The sequence below is a fragment of the Medicago sativa genome, chromosome 3, assembly GCF_051527215.1.
Source record: "Medicago sativa cultivar Bolivia chromosome 3, Bolivia_mono, whole genome shotgun sequence".
Lineage (NCBI taxonomy): Eukaryota > Viridiplantae > Streptophyta > Magnoliopsida > Fabales > Fabaceae > Medicago > Medicago sativa.
In genome coordinates, this window is record NC_140751.1 from 82,527,340 (window position 1) to 82,545,848 (window position 18,509).

General features: G+C 35.3%; 2 protein-coding genes across 2 annotated transcripts; one reads left to right on the forward strand and one right to left on the reverse strand.

The window, feature by feature from the left end:
- Positions 1–2,302: 2,302 nt before the first annotated feature.
- ORP1D (OSBP(oxysterol binding protein)-related protein 1D) lies at positions 2,303–9,859 on the forward strand. Its single transcript, XM_085754755.1, has 8 exons — positions 2,303–3,314; positions 4,491–4,847; positions 5,845–5,932; positions 6,271–6,740; positions 7,527–7,682; positions 7,843–8,151; positions 8,696–9,040; positions 9,458–9,859. Exons 1-8 carry the CDS (start codon positions 2,772–2,774, stop codon positions 9,638–9,640), a joined length of 2,451 nt encoding a protein of 816 aa, XP_085610881.1. The 5' UTR covers positions 2,303–2,771; the 3' UTR covers positions 9,641–9,859.
- A 2,104-nt stretch (positions 9,860–11,963) lies between these two features.
- LOC146940970 (ARM repeat superfamily protein) lies at positions 11,964–18,494 on the reverse strand. Its single transcript, XM_085754756.1, has 15 exons — positions 18,055–18,494; positions 17,787–17,963; positions 17,458–17,582; positions 17,225–17,360; positions 15,229–15,378; positions 15,082–15,135; positions 14,850–14,945; positions 14,706–14,765; positions 14,479–14,553; positions 14,323–14,376; positions 13,899–14,000; positions 13,173–13,802; positions 12,973–13,089; positions 12,751–12,858; positions 11,964–12,341 (listed from the first exon to the last, which is right to left on the reverse strand). The coding sequence occupies exons 1-15, from the start codon at positions 18,466–18,468 to the stop codon at positions 12,192–12,194; spliced, it is 2,448 nt and encodes an 815-aa protein (XP_085610882.1). The 5' UTR covers positions 18,469–18,494; the 3' UTR covers positions 11,964–12,191.
- Between the last annotated feature and the right edge of the window lie 15 nt (positions 18,495–18,509).

Genomic DNA, 18,509 nt, shown 5'->3' on the forward strand with positions numbered 1-18,509 from the left:
TTTTCATAGTGCTTTTAAGTTTTGCTACAAAGGAAGGTTCACAAGAGTTACTTTCATCATGGAGAGTTACTATTTCCACAACAAAGGAAGTTCAAATCCACAAGTTAGTAGAAATGTTATCACTAAGATAAAGGAAGTCGATCTTTTCCATGCGCCATTTCTTCTGTTTGGTGCACCATTTCTCTTGAGCTTTGTGAGCAAACCTCCACCTTTATTTTCAAATATTCATTCTCTTTAATCAGCTTATCCATGCCATCTGAGATCACAGCTTGCTTCACCTCCTTCATAAGAGTTAAAACTAGCTCAACCATATCTTCTTTCCTCGATTTAGCAAGACGTGTTCTGTCGAATCCCCAATGAAGACCAAACCTCATCATTTATCAAAATACATCCAATATTGGCAATATATATTCAGTTCATAATCAAAATACATCCAATATGATATTTCAAGAACCTTAGCACAATAGGCATTATATACACTAATGCCTCTGTTAATTCGAGACTCACCCAATTTAAGTTGTTGATGACTTGTATTAAAATATATTTTGAGAGTTGCATGTATTTGTTTAAAAAATTATATAAAGCATGAGTTCAATCATGGTGACCTCACATAGGCATGTTAACATAACTATGTCTAAAACACAAGACGAGACATCCATAATATGTACGTGTTCATTTTTAAAAACTCAACGAACATTTGTTAGCAAAACTCACAAATAAAAAACCGTATAAATAAATATTTAACTTTTATCATATTAATAATTTTTTAAATTGAACATTTTGTTTCTCAATCTTCATGCAATTTTATTCTCAATTTAAATTTCGGTTCCAAAATAGTGAATTTTGACAAAGGAAAACGGTGATTGGTTCCCCAACGTTGAATGTCATGCGAAAATATCACCACTGAAAGCAAATTTCAAAATTTTAACGCCAAAAATCATCATTTGTAAGGATAAATAAAAAGTACAATTAAATTAAGAAAACCTAAATACTGTAGAATCAAACTAAACCGACAATATGCCTTTATGAAACGAAACTAATTAATTTAATTCGGACTGACAAGACTGGTTTGGTCGAGTTACCGCTATCAGGTGGAGCAGTCAAAGTGCATCCTCCACCGGTTTTCACTCATGGCCCCACTACCAAACGAGATTGTGCTGTTCAAAAGTTGCAAAAAGCAATAAACAATTCAATTTGTGTAGGTAGGGGTCCAAAAGTCATTAAATCCAATGACTGTTATTGGATCAGATTATTATAGTCAACTCTAAACAATGCAGTAGTATATCCTATGATATGATATGATATGATGGATTTTCATATTACCAATTGAATAAATCCAAACATACCATCACACAAATCACCATCGTTTTTATTTATTTACAACCAACAAAAATAACGAATCCCACCCAAATCCATCGTTCAACAATCACTTTCATTCTTACCAAATTACCTAAACACCCTGACTCCCATCGCTATCAATAAGAGACACATATGTACTTAAACGTCATTTCATACGTAATATTTCTCATCATAGCAAATGGGCCTGGCCCAAAGAAAAAAGAGACGTTTTTCGAACAAGTTTTGATTTGTGAAATATTTATATAGTTACAAACACAAATAAAAAGTGACCAGACACACTCACATACTTAAAAAAAATTAAAAGAAAAAATAATTAAATGATGGGATTAAATTTTTTATCATTTATTTTCTTCCATCTACGTGAATGTGTCTAACCACTTTTTATCTGTACTTGTGCTCAAGCAAGACTTGCTTTTGTCATAAGATCAAATATTAGACACATACATATCTTCAAAGTGTAAAATTGTTTATTAATATTAGAAAAATATTTTTTTACATTTGTCTAAACACCGTATATTTGTTCTAAGGACCATACAAAAATTGCGACGTTTTCCTCCTCATCCAATTTAAAGATGCAAATCTACTAAAGTAAGAAAGTCACCACAATTTTATGTTTATCGTTTTACTGTATTGCACTCTCTACCCTCATATACTCCCTCCGGTCTCAAATATAAGAAACTTTTCACTCAATAAATGATGTATGTGAAAAGTGAAAAGTTTCTTACATTTAAGACCGGAGAGAGTATGTCTCTCATTTCGTTTACTCCCAAAGTCACGATAACTTTTCCCCCATCAAATTGACATAATCCCAATCCACCAATGGATTGAAAACACCCTTCCCTACTCTCTCCCTTCAATCACTACCCGTGCATAAGTGCGCACGTTAGCTGTCCCCTTACACTATACTACTAATGTCCTCTCTCTTCCTTCGCCACTTCTCTCCACAGTGAAAGAAAGAAAGAAACAAAAATACTCCTCAAAACTTTACTAACTCTGAAATCAAAATGAAAGTTCCATAGTTCATTAAAATTGAATGGTAACGTAACGAAAACAATTACTACTACACCAGTAACAATAACCACAACATTTATTAAAATGCATGATGACATAGTAGTAGAGTTATACAGAGTGGCAGGCAAGCATGTACTACTGAGAGAGTATAGTGCCTTAAATGGATGTATGTAGGCAGTGGTTCAGTTCCTTTATAGCCTGCCATAACAATAACAACAACTGTACATCACTTTCTTTCTCATCTTAACTTTAACACTATTTCTTTCTTTATTCATCCATTCATTAAAACGCAACCGTTTCGTTTCGTTTCGTTTCGTTTCTTTCACATCTCATATTTTTGAATCTGAATCTCTGATCAGAGTATAACCGTCGCGGATCGGAGATTTTCCGATGAGTGAACAATGAATCCATTATGCTGCATTGCTCCGGTTTCGATCGATCGAGACCGGAGTACTCCGGTGGTGTCCAAGTCAAACTCTCAGTGTCAATTAGGGTTAGATTCATCGATCAGAACGGTGAACTGTGCTTCTAAATCGAGTTTTTCAACTCATGATTCATCTTTAGCAGGAGATTCGGTGAAATCCTCTTCAGCAGGTTTGAATCATGATGAAGATGACGTGGTGAATGAAGTTCGTGATTCGAAGGTGTTGAATGGTGGTGGTGTAGCTGGTAGTGTGGCGGGGATACTGTACAAGTGGGTGAATTACGGTAAGGGGTGGAGGTCGAGGTGGTTTGTGCTGGAAGATGGTGTGCTTTCTTATTATAAGATTCATGGACCGGATAAGATTTTGATGAGTCCTGCTAAGGATAGGAGTGTTAGGGTGATCGGTGAGGAGTCGGCGAAGTTTGTGAAGAAGGCGAATTGGAACGTGAATCGAGGTAATGGAGTAGTTGGAGGTGGAGCTACTAAGCAATGCAAGCCCTTTGGTGAGATACATTTGAAGGTTTGTTTTTCTTTCAATACTAGATGCTGATTCATAGGGTACTTGATAGAATCTTATAGTGTATGTTTGCATGAATTGATTATGTAAAATCAGCTTGAAAGCGAGTTAAATTTATAGTAATTTATGTTTGAATTTGTTCATGTAAAAGTGATTTTGGGTTGGATCAAACTATTATCCAAACATGTTGTAGGTCATATATGTATGAAGTGCAATAATGGGTGAAGGGCTGTGAGGTAAGAGGACTGGGATAATTTCACTGGTATGCTAATTAATGCAGGTTATTGTTTGAACAATCTCTCTAGACTGACTCGCATTCATCGCTTTTGCCATTGTATTTGCATGTAAACATGAACTTTATTTGGTCCTTTTGTTAGTCAACCGTAGTCAATTTTTAGTAAACCGTTAGTCAATTTAGTCAACATGTAATTAAAGGACCTAATTACAAAAAATATGATAGTTCAGGTTCAGGGCTTTGATAAAATGTTTTACAATTTTGGGAGGCAAGAAATGGTAGAATTTTTTTTTTTGGGAAAGGATGCAAGTATGGAAGATTTAGTAAATGATATTGAAGTTATCTCTTGGAAGTGGTTTCTTGCTAGAAAAAAAGGGGGTCCTTGCTTGTATTATGAATGGTTCTCCAACCCTCTTCTTTGTATTATTTTTTAGTCGGTAGTGTTCGTTGTTTGGTGGGTCGAGTACCCCTTGCACTTCTCCCCGTGTGGTGGGACAAGTACTAATTGTACTTCTCTCATTCATTCATATAATATTTATTTTGCAGTTAAAAAAATGCATTTACTTTGAAATATGTTTAAAGTACATACTCTCTGTGGTTGGATGGTCATTTTTTTTTTACCAATTCCAAGTATTTATGTATTTGAAATATGTACCAAACCATCATTGCTTGTTTACCCATATTCTTGATGTTTGTGTTAAATGAACGATCTGGGTTGTTGAAATATTGGGTTTCTTCAGTGTCTTCACCAACTGCTGAAACCACATTTGTAGAAATAGTTATGACTTATGAGGATTGTGATTATATCCTTTACACTTGCATTTTGTCGTAGATAAAATCTACCATGAGTGTGCTTTTGTTTTTTTTTTTTTTCGTTTTTAAATGTAAACTTTCCTTGCTTATCAATTCCCGTGAGTGCCAAATCTAATTATGTTTGTTTGCAGGTTTCTTCAGTTCGCTTCAGCAAGTCTGATGACAAGCGGCTTTCCGTATTTACTGGGACAAAAACTCTTCACTTGAGGTGTGTATCTAGAGAAGACAGAGCCATGTGGATTGAAGCCCTGCAGTCTGCAAAAGATCTTTTTCCCAGGGCTCTGACAAGCAGCGATCTTGCAACTCCAGAAGATATTGTAGTTTCGACAGAGAAGCTGCGATCCAGATTGTCGCAGGAAGGCATAAATGAAGAAATCATTAATGACTGCGAGTCTATTATGCTCTCGGAAGTCTCATATCTTCAAGGCAAGTTGAAGTTTCTTCAGCAGAAACATGTTATGTTGTTGGACACCTTAAAACAACTGGAGGTATTGATCTTCCCTTTCTTTACACAACTCGGAACATTATATTCTGATTCATAATATGCATTTCTGTTGTGGATGGTTATAACAAGATAATGGTTTTCTGACCTGGCTGCAGAATCACTTTTTTTGCGCGTTTGGTTTTTAATTTTCCCTAGCAGTAGCACCTAGTCTGACTTAAGATTTCAAATTTAACTGTGATTATTGATAAACCTAATGTTGGAAGCATGGAGTCTTACACTTTTACCCGACTTTCAATTCTACACAAGCCTTCTAGTGTTTTAGAAAATTCAAGTGTGAAAGGATTTTAAGATGAAGCTGATATTCTTTGCTTCATAAAGAGAATTGTAAGATTATAGTATCTTGTTAGAACCTCCCTAAATAGTGAAAAGTAATGTTTCTTTCGGTGACATTTCATGGATATATATGCTCATCCCTCATCTGGATTACTACCTCTATCCCTAAACGTAGGACTTCATTGACTAAAAGAACAAGACTTGAGAAAGCTGATAGCTGTATTGAATTTGTTTATAATTGATATTGTATTGTTTTCATAACTTTACCCTTCATAGTATTGTTTGCTTACTTATTGCTTCAAAGAAAGATGTAAAATAATTAGGAGTATTTTGGCAAAGAAGCAATTAATGCCGTAGAAAATTTTAAGCGGGTCCTATAAAAAGAGAAGGTCTTTAGTGATTGAGACAGTCTTTAGATTTTTCTTGTCCCTAGGACAACCACTGTATTGATATTATTACTGAGAGTTAAACAGCACTGAATTACACTTTATAGTAATACAAACTAGAATATATTTTTCCCTTTAGCATTCTTGCACTTTGATTTGTGGCCATTACTGAATCAGTAAATACTGTTGATATGATATGTTTAATGGAAGTTATTCAATTTACGTCCATTATGATCCTGTATATGTTGTGTCGGTGCCTTGTTAAAAAGATGAAGTTCTTATCAGCCAAAATTTTGATTTTCTCTTAAAAAATTAATGCAGACGGAGAAAATAGAGTTGGAAACTACTGTAGTAGATGAAACAAAGGAACGCGAGTCATATTGCACACAAGGGAATAGAAGATATAGCGGTGAGTGTGGTGTTAATATCCTGACATGTCTTTCGCCTTGAACTATATCTTTTGCCTTGAACTGTCATTAAAATATATACTTGCATAGAAGTCAATATGAACACCATTTTAAATAGTTGCGTTTATTGTGGTCATGTATTATAAATTCAAGAATTTTCAATATTTATGCCAGTCTGGGATTGAAATATTTATATTCTAGAAGTTATTTTTTCTTCCAAGTTCCTACATGGTTGACCTCTGGGTAGTTGTAGCCTGTATGAAGCTATCAACTGATTGTTTTGAAGTTTCTATGTTGGTGGCAGTCATCTTACTCCTTGATTTGACCACTTGTGTATCAGATTTCTATTCTGTTATGTCGGAAGGCAGTGCTACAGATTCAGTAGTAGATAATGAAAGTCAAGATGGAGCAGATGCTGAAACAGATGATGAAGATGGAACATATTTTGATACAAATGAGACGTTATATTCAGACGCCTTAAGAAGTGCTTCCTATCGAAGTAGAGAAGGTACAGGAAGTGCCAGTATATATGATAGAGATTATATTCTCCATGATGGTTCGCATGGGTTTGAGATGGCAATCAAAGATATAAGCTATCCTTATGTCAAAAGAAGGGATAATTTACCAGAACCAAAAGAGAAAGAGAAACCTGTTGGCTTGTGGTCAATTATTAAAGACAATATTGGGAAGGATCTTTCTGGAGTTTGTCTCCCTGTTTATTTTAATGAACCACTCTCTTCATTGCAAAAGTGTTTTGAAGACCTCGAGTACTCAAACCTAGTTGATAGAGCATTGGAATGGGGAAAGCAGGTCAGGTCCTCAGCTGTGCTTTCTTTTGTCACAAAGCAGTTTTAAAAGCATGATCTCCTAGGTTCATTTTGTCAAGGTAGATAATATGTTCGGTTAAACTTAAGGAAATCACTAAAAAAAAATTCATAATTTCATGTAGCGTGATAGTTTCCACTTGTTCAACATGTTGTAAAGTATTGTTCTGGTAATTTGTCCATCTAGTATTTAGGGCCATCAAATCTGTGCTATTTTTTTTCCAAATTATTTTCCCAATATATTTTCCACTTTTGTCTCGTGTTTTTTTTTATAAGCTTTTCTCTTGTGTTTCTATTCTCTCTCTCTCCCTCTCTCTAATGAATTGCTTTCTAATACCATTGTCAAGATTTGCCAGTTATATAGATGCTAATATCGAAAAATTTTGAATTTGTCACAATTTCAACCACGAGATTGAAAGTGAAGTGATTGAATGTAATAATCAAGCTTTTTTTAATATTAATGTCAGTCTGGAATTAAAATCGACACTTAGATGAATTTCAACCATGGATTAAAATATACTTCCTTAGTCCCACAATGAGTGACACTTTGCAAAAGAATTTTGTCTCAATAAGATTCACTCATTGTGGGGCAGTGGGAGTACATTTTACTTTGTATTTCTTGTTATTCTTTTTACTGCTCTGAAAGCCTTTCTTGGAGTTGAGTTTTTATTAGATAGATAGATGTCAGTGGTTATAGATTTAAAATACTTCTGGGCTGCGATAAGACAACTGAAACAGTAGGGATTAATGGGTTTTACTGTAAATGGTGCAGGGGAATGAATTGATGAGAATTCTAAATATTGCAGCTTTTGCTGTGTCTGGCTATGCGTCCACCGAAGGTCGACAGTGTAAACCTTTCAATCCTCTGCTTGGGGAGACTTACGAAGCTGACTATCCAGATAAAGGAGTTAAATTTTTTTCTGAGAAGGTAACTGGATTTTTCTTCAAACTTTCAGGAAAACATAGCAGTATGATAAGAGAAGTCATAAATTAACTGTTTCATTATTGCCTATCCATTGAATCCAAAATAGCTGTAATTGATGTATATCTAATGCTGCTAATATCATCTAACAAGAAGCTGGCTGCAGGTTAGTCATCATCCAATGGTTGTTGCTTGTCACTGTGAGGGAAGAGGATGGAAGTTCTGGGCAGACTCCAATTTGAAAGGAAAGTTCTGGGGGCGTTCTATTCAGTTAGATCCTGTGGGTGTTCTCACCCTACAGTTTGAGGATGGTGAAACATTTCAGTGGAGCAAGGTCACTACTTCCATATACAATATTATACTAGGTAAAATTTATTGTGACCACTATGGTACTATGCACATCAAGGGCAGCGGAAACTACTCTTGCAAACTTAAGTTCAAAGAGCAATCTATCATAGACCGTAATCCACATCAGGTAGAATTGTGTATACAACTTGCACATAGAGACTGCAACTTCCCTTTGATTATCAATAAACTTAATTTTGATGAAATATATTGTTCTTTCCTCCTTATATTATTTGTCGAAACATCTTTGTTTTTTTTTCCTCCCCTACTTTATCTCCCAACATAGTTTACTAAATTCCTATTGATGTTCTATTTTTAACTATGTGTCAAATAAAGCAGTGTTTGTTTGATTGGAAAATCATTTTTGTCTTCACTATTACAGATCTGTCACAATGTTTTCACTTTGTTTTTTGTACTTAAATGTTTGAAAACAGTGAAAAGAGTGAAAGCAAACTACCGCTGTTGTAATTGTCAATGTAACCGCGAAATGAAATCTTAAATTTTTTCATCACTAGAATTTGTATTCCTTTTATGGTTGAGCTGTTAGGGTTAGACTTTGTAAGGTAAGGCTGCTTATAATTGATTCAATTAATATGGAAGTTTATTGCACCAAAATTTTGCGTCGTCTCATTTCTTTGTTCTGGGTTTTATAATTTTAATCATATATCAATCAGGTCCATGGGTTTGTTCAAGACAACAGAACTGGAGAGAAGGTAGCAATGTTAATTGGGAAGTGGGATGAAGCAATGTATTATGTACTCGGGGATCCAACTACAAAGCCCAAAGGTTATGATCCTATGACAGAAGCTGCATTATTGTGGGAAAAGGACAACTATGTCCCCAAGACAAGATACAACCTCTCTCCCTTCGCAATTTCCTTGAATGAAATAATGCCTGGTTTATTGGTGAAGTTGCCTCCAACTGACTCAAGGTTGAGACCAGATCAGAGACATTTGGAAAATGGAGAGTATGAATATGCAAATGCAGAGAAACTAAGACTTGAACAGTTACAGAGACAGGTAATTAACCTACAAGGCTACAACTCAGCTTTTTGTCCTTCAAATCTGTGTGTTTGGATATGCTATCAGTTTTTTTCCTATTTCTTTTCTAGGTTGCTGACCAGTTTTCTTTTCCCCCTTAAATTGGCATTTTTGCCGAAATATTTACTAGGTTTTGTATTGTTGTTCCCCCCCCCCCCCCCCCCCCCCCCCCCCCCCCTTCTGAATGATACAGTTCCCATTTGTTTACAAATAAAATAATCCCTTGCATTTATTATTCGAAGTCCTTCAATTTCTTGCCCTGTTGGGTGATTTACTATCATCTGCAATCTGTTCGCAAAATTTGGTGACCTAAGCTTTATGCTATTTTGTACATTATTATACTTTTCTTTATTGAAAATTCGTGTAACTTATGCTTGATTCATATTCATAATTCAGGCTAGAAAGATGCAAGAAAGAGGATGGCAGCCCAGATGGTTTAGGAAGGATGAAGATGGTTCTTATCGATACATGGGTGGCTATTGGGAGGCAAGAGAAAAGAACAATTGGGATGGAATCTCTGATATATTTGGACAAGGCTGTGATTTGCCTTCATGTTCTGAAGAGATTGTATCCTACTGAACACTGGTTTTCCTTTGTGGCTCGTGTTTTTGCTATATGTCCATTTGGACGTAGGTTGTAAGTTATATATATAAAAAATTTCTTCCAGATAGTGTATTGAAATTTCTTCTGGCTGCGCATTTCGGGCAATTTGTCTCGCATCTTCGCATATTGGGAGAAATACTTGAAATCAGCCTATGTTAATTTACAATTTATCCAATACTCATGTCTCGTTAAAAATGCATCTCTCTACCTGTCACATCTTTCGTTCAGGAGCTCGATTTTTTTAATGATATAGAGAAGTTTATAATTATCAAGAAAATAGAAAAAATTATTTCTTGGATAATCATTTTCTTTAGATTCCGACAAGATTTTACTTATTTACTATATAACCAAAAAAGTATAAAATTGCCCTGCCTACCAAGACTTCTGCTGAGATAAATGTTAGGCCAAATACCTCCCTGGGTCCTTTAAGTTTCACGTTTGTAACAGATAGGTCCTTTAAGTTTCAAAGGTTACAGATAGGTCCTTTAAGTTTCTAAGGTTTCAGATAGGTCCTTAACGGAGGTTGATAGAAAGGACCTATCTGAAACAAACTCGAAACTTAAAGGACCTATCTGAATGTATATTAAATAATATAAATTTAATTTAACACTTGATTCTTTGAATGTAAGGTAAATTTTACTTGAATGCAAGTTAATCAAAATTGCACTTGAATGTTTATTTACGAGAAAGATAAATTTGATAATGAACATGACAATAGGAAATGAAGTATTTTTTGTTTATTATGAAAAAAGGACAAGATCAAATCTACTTGCACTTTTCATGGCCAATATAGCCACCCCAAGTCCCCAACATCCTCATTCCTCCATGCAGAACTTTTGGCTTATTTCTTTAACTTGCATCTTGCTTGGCATAGAGGCTCATAAATGTGATTTGTTATTTTCATTCTTTGAACACCATTTTCTTTGATCAATGCTCCTATGGTCTCTTTACACCACTTTGCCATATTATTGTGAAGGATGCAAAGCAGCTGCTGAATTAGAATATCTAGTTGAAACACTTAGAAGTAAATCAACTTATCGGTTTCATTTCCAATATGGGATTTTCTTCTTGACTCTCCTCCTGTAGAGATATCTCAATTGCGTTTGTAACAGGGTTATGTTTGATAAGTTGCCGATTGTAAGTTGTAACAGGGTTTTTCTTACTGGGTTTCGTTTTTTGTTTTCTTGCTCCATTCCTTTTTCTTATTCGTTGGTTTCTGAAAAAAAAAATATATCTAATTGCATTTGAGGCAAAGCTAACATGGAAGTGAAGCCATACATGGGCTTGTTGTTGATGATTGTAGACTTTAGTTTGTCATTTTCAAAATTTACAATTTGCGCACATTAGGCGTGAAGCCAATCAAGCTGCACATTATTTAACAAAATACGCATCATCTCATCATGAGTATGTGTGGATTGAAGATGCTCCCAATTGGCAATTGTATTGATAGGCCTATGGTGGAGTAATCCGTATGCTTGGATTGAGTTTTCCATCTTATGATGTTAATTTCTTTTTCCCCTTTATTTTTGTACTTATGTAATTGTTTATTGTGACACTGTTGGAGTCATTCTTAGACGGATCTTGTAAAAAAAAGAGAGACAAATACTTAAACCAGAATCAAAGCCCGTTACAAATTTAGGTTTATTTAATAAATAAAAGTATTATTAAATATTTCGCTAGTTTTTCAATTAAAAGTTAAAACATGTTCGGCTCTTCCAACAAGAAACAAAGTATCTCTGACAAACGTGTTTATTATGTTTATTACCATTTGTTTTGGTGAAGAAAGTAACGTAACAGCGACAAAGGTAAGCATTTTTTTTGTGGTGACTGCGATTCGAACCCCAGACCTTGTATATTTTAGCATGGTAAAGCAATAACAATTAAATGACGCCAATTAATCATGTCATTATACAGTTATTAAGAAGGAAAAAAAAACTTTTCTGTGGTTACCACTAACTTGAAGAATATTGTGGATTTAAAACAATCATTAATAGTTATAAGTTTATGTGAAGAACCACACAAAAAAACATTAAAAAAAAAATGCAGCCAAGTTTTCTTATTTTAATGTTAACACAACAAATGAAATCACGTTAACACGAAAAAGATTTCAATGAAGCATGCTTCTTTTTTTCATCGAGGGACTGAATAAATAGATAATTCATTTTGCTTTCTAATTCCCCAACTATAAGGAATTTATCCCCCTTTCACGCCGATAACGAAAATCCTCCAACTAAACTGTGTTGCCATTAAATAGAAAGTTTCAGAACGTAATGAGTGAAGGAAAATTACGCCAATGAACTAGGAAAAGAAATAAATTTCTTCCTCTGGAATGCAGAATCAAATCCAATCTAAAGAAATTCTATAAAAATTACACCATCAAAATTTAATATAAAAAAAATAAAAATCAAGCAGCTTCTCGTTGATTGCAGTTGGCTTAACATAAAATAGAGGTCCGGAAAAAAAATGGTACATTCTAAGAACAAAAAGAATCAGCTTATGATGCAACAACGCTCGTATTTGTTGCTCCCTATTTCCACGCTTTCCTCCCACGTTGTTGTTTACCAGACCGCTGCTGTTTTATCCTTTTCTCTATCTTAGTTCTTGCCACCTTCTTTCTCTTTGCAACTAACGGCATTTGTTTCTTGTGTTCCTTTTGCTTGTTACTTAGACCACCCGTCTGTTCAATACAAAAAAAATACACATCCATATTGGATTAGAGTGCAATCATGCAGCAGCAATAAGATCATAGACAGATAGTCGTTCTTTCAAAACTTCAAAATCAGACATGATCTACATACTTTACATTTGATAAAAAGAAATTTCATTGAATTTAACATTTTGATCAACTGACTGGTTTTAATAGTGTGGTTCTGTTTATCAATTTGGCTTTTTTCTCGCACATATACATGCACAAGAAATGTATTGCCACACTGTTATATTTGGAGAATCATTGGTTTGTGGAGAAGTTCTAGATGTCATGTTTTGGGTAAATACAATTCAAACTCCAAAAATGCATAAGACAATTAAAAATACAAAGATGCACAGACTCAAATATTTTTAAAAATGAGCAAGGGCAACTAACATACCTTTTTCTGTTTGACAGCCGCTCGAGCATGGTACTGTCCTCTTTCCTCCCTCCCTGCTCTAACCATTGCCAACCTCTCCTCCTTGTTAAGCTTTTTCTTTACATGAGCCTAGAAGGTGCACACATAAATAAGTAAATTTGATTGCCCGTGTTTTCTCTTTTTGTCATGGATTGAAGATAAAGATCATCTAGAGATCAATATAAACAAGTCAGAGCTACTTACTTCAAGCATGGAACCATCCACTCGCTTTAAACCTAGTTGATCAGAGCTTGGAATCTTATTTGTTGATGACTTTAAAAGCCCGTGCTGCGCTAATGCAGTTCTTGCTTCGTTTTTGGCCTATGAATAAAAGTAAACAAATTCAACATCATAAAAGTTACAAAAGTTATAATTTTAGCTTACTGAATAAGAGGTGAACAAACCTTTAGTTCCTTGATCCTCTGGAAGTCTGCATTGGAAAGAATTCCATCTTCATTTTCTGGCAGGGCATTCTCCATTGTTGTCCCTGCCAACTTCTTCAAAGCCCGGAGACTTGAATCAGCAGCTGTAAGTTGATCGTTGAAATCGCTAAACTTCCTCTTTTTTGCCGAGTCTTTTAACGTAGTTTTTGTATCCACACTTCCAAGAATATGCAGATCACCATCTCCTTCATGTTCCGAAATCCCACCATCCTCTTCATCAGCCTCTTCACTGTCTTCTAGATCAACATTATCAGCATCATCACCACTGGTTTCGTAATCAGAACTTCTATCGTTTTCATCGTCTGATTCACCATCATGATCTTCGGCTTCATCATCATCACTTCCGGTATTATCACTGCCTAGCTGGTTGTCATCGTCAGAGTTCAAACTTACCTGATCATCTTCCTGCTCATTTTCTGAACCGCAATCATCAGAATGAGAACTCTCCTGCTCAACATCATCATCAATAATCTGCAACAACTCAGCACCAGGAACGTCAGCCGCAACATTGACTTCTCCATAAGCCTTTGGTCTTGCCTTGGGGTCAGTAGGCCTCCCTCGGTCCTTCTTAATTAGCAGTGAAGGGCAAACCTGCAAACAAACAACATTAATCAAGTGTGGAAAATGAGTATGAGAGTGCTATTGTGCTTTAGCACACCCCCCACACAAAAGAGTTACGGTAATTACCTCTCGGAATAATGTAATGAGAGATCGAGCTGCTATCGAAACTCCTTTCTCATGTGACTTCTTATATAGGGCAAGGTCTTGAAGTAGGTCTTCATTCATTAACTACAGTCCACAATCAAAATATCAACATAGGACGAAGGAAGGAGTTTATGAAGTTAACAGAAAACACAGGATATAGTTTTAAGCAAGGGAGTTATCCCATTCCAAGGACCACGCTACAAGCATACTGAACAAAGTACTCATGGATGATCTACTAATGAAAGAACACATGTAGGAATCAAACTCAAGACCAGGACTTTTAGTCAGCTTAGTTCAATCCTACTAGTTAAAACCAACCCTTGTTGGATGCGCAAGATATATTTTGTCAGAACATATATCAGCAAAATGCATATATTTCCAAGGACCGGAAAATTTCAGTACTTACCAGTGGCATACGCAGGCATATCTCCCTGACTGCATTTATTCCAACAGTGATAGCCTAAACATATCAACCAAACTCATCAGCCAATCAAAGCGTACTCCTGTCATAATAAAAAGTCCGCAGCACTATATCAAATGATAAGAAGATTGAAATAAAGACCTCTGGACGTGAGCGGTCATGTACAAATTGATTTACAATTTGTTTAAACAAGGGCTCAACTGCATCAGGAGGAACCTGCATCCAAAAATAACACCTTGAATGAAATAGGATACAAAAAAAAAAAACAAAAGAAAGCAGCATACTTCAAAATACTTAAGAATTAAATTTTGAAAAAACCACCAACGATAAAAACAAAACTGGTTAAGAGAAATCACAATATGCAGTACCATATCATGGCAAGCCTGAACCGCTGCTGCAATCAAATTTGTAACATCTCGTTGATGGGGCTGGTAGCAAAATACACATATTACAATTGTCACACTTCATATATTTATAGAATACCAAAGTTTACCAAATTTAACTAAAGATACCTGGATATATTTCTGAAGATAAGGGTAAAAGTTTAACAACATTAACTGGTGAAGCCCAATTGTTCGAGCTATCACTTTCAACATCATCATCTTGACCTAAAATTTTGAAAGTGTGATTGTACAAACCAGTAAATATGGAGTCTTCAATAATCATTGGAAGATTTCAAAAGGAATTAAAAGTTTTCATATACAATAATATAGGCATGTTGCTTTGGTTTTAACTAATATGTACCTCAAATCGCTCATTGCATTTCTGCAGACGTGAAAACAGCTTCTCCACAAAACCCTGTAGATCACATAGAATCAAGATGTTGATTGGATAGAGCAAAATGCAAACAGGAAATGTATCTATGATATTATGATACAAAAATTTACAAACCTGTGGATCTTTAAGATGGTTGAGTGGTGAGTAATAGATGTTATTCTTCCTTTCAGATGATCCGCGCTCTTTCTTTTTCATGTTACGTATTATGCGGTCTAATTGCCTTTTCTTTTTCTTTTTGCTAGCTGATGTACCTTGGTGGCTTGCCTAAAATTTTGTAAGAATGACCCATGATTACTGATAACTAAGTTCAATTTGCAAAATTCATCAATAAAACAATCTCAAACATATTGCAATGCTCCTAGCATCCTTATCTCCTATGAACGGGTGCAAGTACAAAAGGAACTTGAAGCTAAGTTTGGATGGAGGGAGTTGCTCCTAACATCCTTATCTCATATGAACGAGTGCAAGTGCAAAAGGAACTTGAAGCTAAGTTTGGAGGGAGGGAGTAGAGCAGGGAGTAATTCAGTCTAGTATGAAAGTCGAAAAAGGATAATCTCCATTTGAGCTGAATTCTCTTCCTGTCAGACATTTTTTTTCCTCGTATAAGTGATATTTGCCATAACCAAGCATTTCTTGTTAATTAAAGTTATGTTGTTTGATGTTTATCCTGCACTATTGAGTTCAATCTCTGTATATGTGTGGGATACCGGACTAGAGAACGCAATTTAACAGAAACCCAAAGATAGACCCCAAGGCTTTGTTTGGGAGTTCGAACAGAAGGGGAGGGCTTTGGGAGGTGGGAAATATAGGGGAAATTGGAGAAATCTTTCACAATTTTTGAAAGAGTTTTCTTTATAGAATGATAAATTAATGTTTATGATTAATATAATTTTAATTTTAAGAGTATTATAACAACATAGATTGAATTTGAAGAATTCATATAAACCCTCCAAAATCCTCCTCCAATACAATTTTTGAGTTCCCCCAAATTAGGAGGATTTTGTATTATGAAGAAAAATAAAACCCCCAAAAGCCCTCAACTTCTTCCATCTGCTCCTTCCTTTTTTTCCAAAGCTATCCCCTGCCTTTCCCTCCAAACTCACAAACAAAGCCTAAGTGAATAGAACGTAAATTACATAATGCTCATGTTAACATTCAACTCAAATGGATATCTACAAAACTCTAGAGCATATGATATGACTTCAGATGAAGATGGCCCTCTGTCAATCCCCTCAAGAACAGTCCACTTTTCTTGTCTATCTAATCATTCAGTTGAATATTCCCCTATACTACCCAAATGATATAATACCACATCATTCGATATTAATCACCTCCAACTAACATGCCCTCAGCCCCAAATTATTTCTTCAAATATATTCTCCTAATTCTAAAGCTTCTATGAATGCTAACTCAGGACTTGCTTATTTGCTCATTTAAGGGCTCTAAAAGTTTGTGCCTTGAAAATTTTAGCTAACTTGTATTTATCTCAAATTTTCATGCATGATTGTGTGCTATGTATTCTATTTACCAAGGTGTTAAAGCATGCTCAATATAGTACACTGCTTTTTCTGTTTATCCATGCATGTGCAAAGTTAAATATGGAAGTCAAAAAGTATAGTCTGCCTTCGATCTGAATTCTTTTCTTCTAACTTATAAGGCATATTCTAAATAATTAATTAGAACTTTTATCTTATTTTAGACCGTAGATCTGATCTTTGTTGCATTATTTATGAACTTGCGTAGTGGTACTTTACAAGAGTAGTATTGACATTTAAACTTGAAATGCCATTGGCACTTCCAAAAAAATAAGGGCTCGACTCTAAAATTTACGAACAAAAGATATTTGGTAATGAATCAATGAATTCTCTTCAAAACTCTATTACTATATTTATTACCTTTTCGCTGCATCAAAATTTCACCCAACCCCACCCTCTTCTGAACTTCTAAATATAACCTTAGATAATCAATGCCAATATCGTGCATATCAACTTATATCTACTACTCTGTTTGAGTTTAGAAAGGAAAAAAATACGACAGCAAATTTAGCTAATAATTAAAAGAATAACACAGTTTTAATTCAGTTTCAATGTTTATCAGACAATCCTCTCACCTTATAAACCGTCTCCCTTCTAAGAATAACTTGAGGTGATTCGGTTGCTTCCTCGTCACTGCTTTCATCATCACTATCTTGGTAGTTTTCAATCTTCTCATAATCAAGCAGAAAGCATAATGTTGATATCATGATTCTGAAAGAGACATAAATATAATATTTACGCCTGATATTTAAAAAAAAAAAAAAAAAACTCAACAGTATACCAAAGTGAACAAAAGAAAAAAACAAACCTTGACGATGGATGGAAGGAAGCAGTGCAAATTGCATTTGCTGTTCTCTCATCAAACCATGTCCGTCTCTTGTGAAGCTCACATAGTGTCACAAGCGCCCTCTTTGCCCGGTCTTCATCCTCTTGCTATTCAAATTTTACAAAACCATTCACTAACTTAGAATTGTGTGTTTGGATTATCTCATTTCGTGTTTTATTTAAACAACTTTGTAATCAAAATTTAACAGCCAGAAAAAACACAAACAAGCATGCTTAAAAACTAATCTAAACCAAACAAACACAAAACACAATCCTATAAAAAAACCAAACAACGTAGAAACATTGACAAACCTGCAACATGACAAAAAGAATGTTCTGAAGTGCACGGTTTTTGGCTTCATCCTTATGCTTTTGGTTCATACGTTTTATGCTTTTAACAACGTGTGAAAACGTCAATTCCCTCAGCTTTTTATCACCTAACGTTTGAAGCTCCATAAACAACGAAAGTGTATCTTTAATACTAACAATCTGCAAAATCCACACACAACAAAAAAATGAAACCAATATACAAATTTCCATTTCCAATCACATAGCAAACTCAACAACGAGAATCACAAACCTCACGATTAACAAGTAGTATAAGAGAATTTGCTAAATCGTTACGAAGTCCAGAAGGAAGTGTTCGAGCAGCACAACGAAGCAACTCAGCGAGTTTGTTAGGGAATTCAGAGAGGTGCTGAGGGTAAAAGGAGGTGAGGTGAGAGAGGAACATAGCTTTATCGGCAAGATCTTTGGCGACGGTGGGGTCGTTGGAGATGCCGGAAATGGAAGTGAAGTTCATGGCGGATTGTTGTTGGAAGAGTTCAAGGGAGGAATTGAATTGACTGCGGATTAAGAGGAGTTCGGATTCGTAGCCTTCAGGGTCGCATTTCATCTTTGATTGAAGTGCTGGGAGGCTGAGCTTTTCGGATTTTAGACCGGAGGGGAGAAATGCCTCCGTCGCGGCATGGCTCTGGTGGTGGCTACGTTTCATGGTGTTGATGCACTCTGACTGATTTTCAGTTATGAGGTTTC

Coding starts and splice junctions, on each gene's coding strand:
- ORP1D (XM_085754755.1), top strand. CDS start 2,772: ATGAATCCATTATGCTGCATTGCTCCGGTTTCGATCGATCGAGACCGG. Junction 4,848..5,844: donor ACACCTTAAAACAACTGGAG/GTATTGATCTTC, acceptor AAATTAATGCAG/ACGGAGAAAATAGAGTTGGA. Junction 6,741..7,526: donor CATTGGAATGGGGAAAGCAG/GTCAGGTCCTCA, acceptor TAAATGGTGCAG/GGGAATGAATTGATGAGAAT.
- LOC146940970 (XM_085754756.1), bottom strand. CDS start 18,468: ATGAAACGTAGCCACCACCAGAGCCATGCCGCGACGGAGGCATTTCTC. Junction 14,946..15,081: donor AATGCAATGAGCGATTTGAG/GTACATATTAGT, acceptor TCAAAATTTTAG/GTCAAGATGATGATGTTGAA. Junction 12,859..12,972: donor TGGATGGTTCCATGCTTGAA/GTAAGTAGCTCT, acceptor TGCACCTTCTAG/GCTCATGTAAAGAAAAAGCT.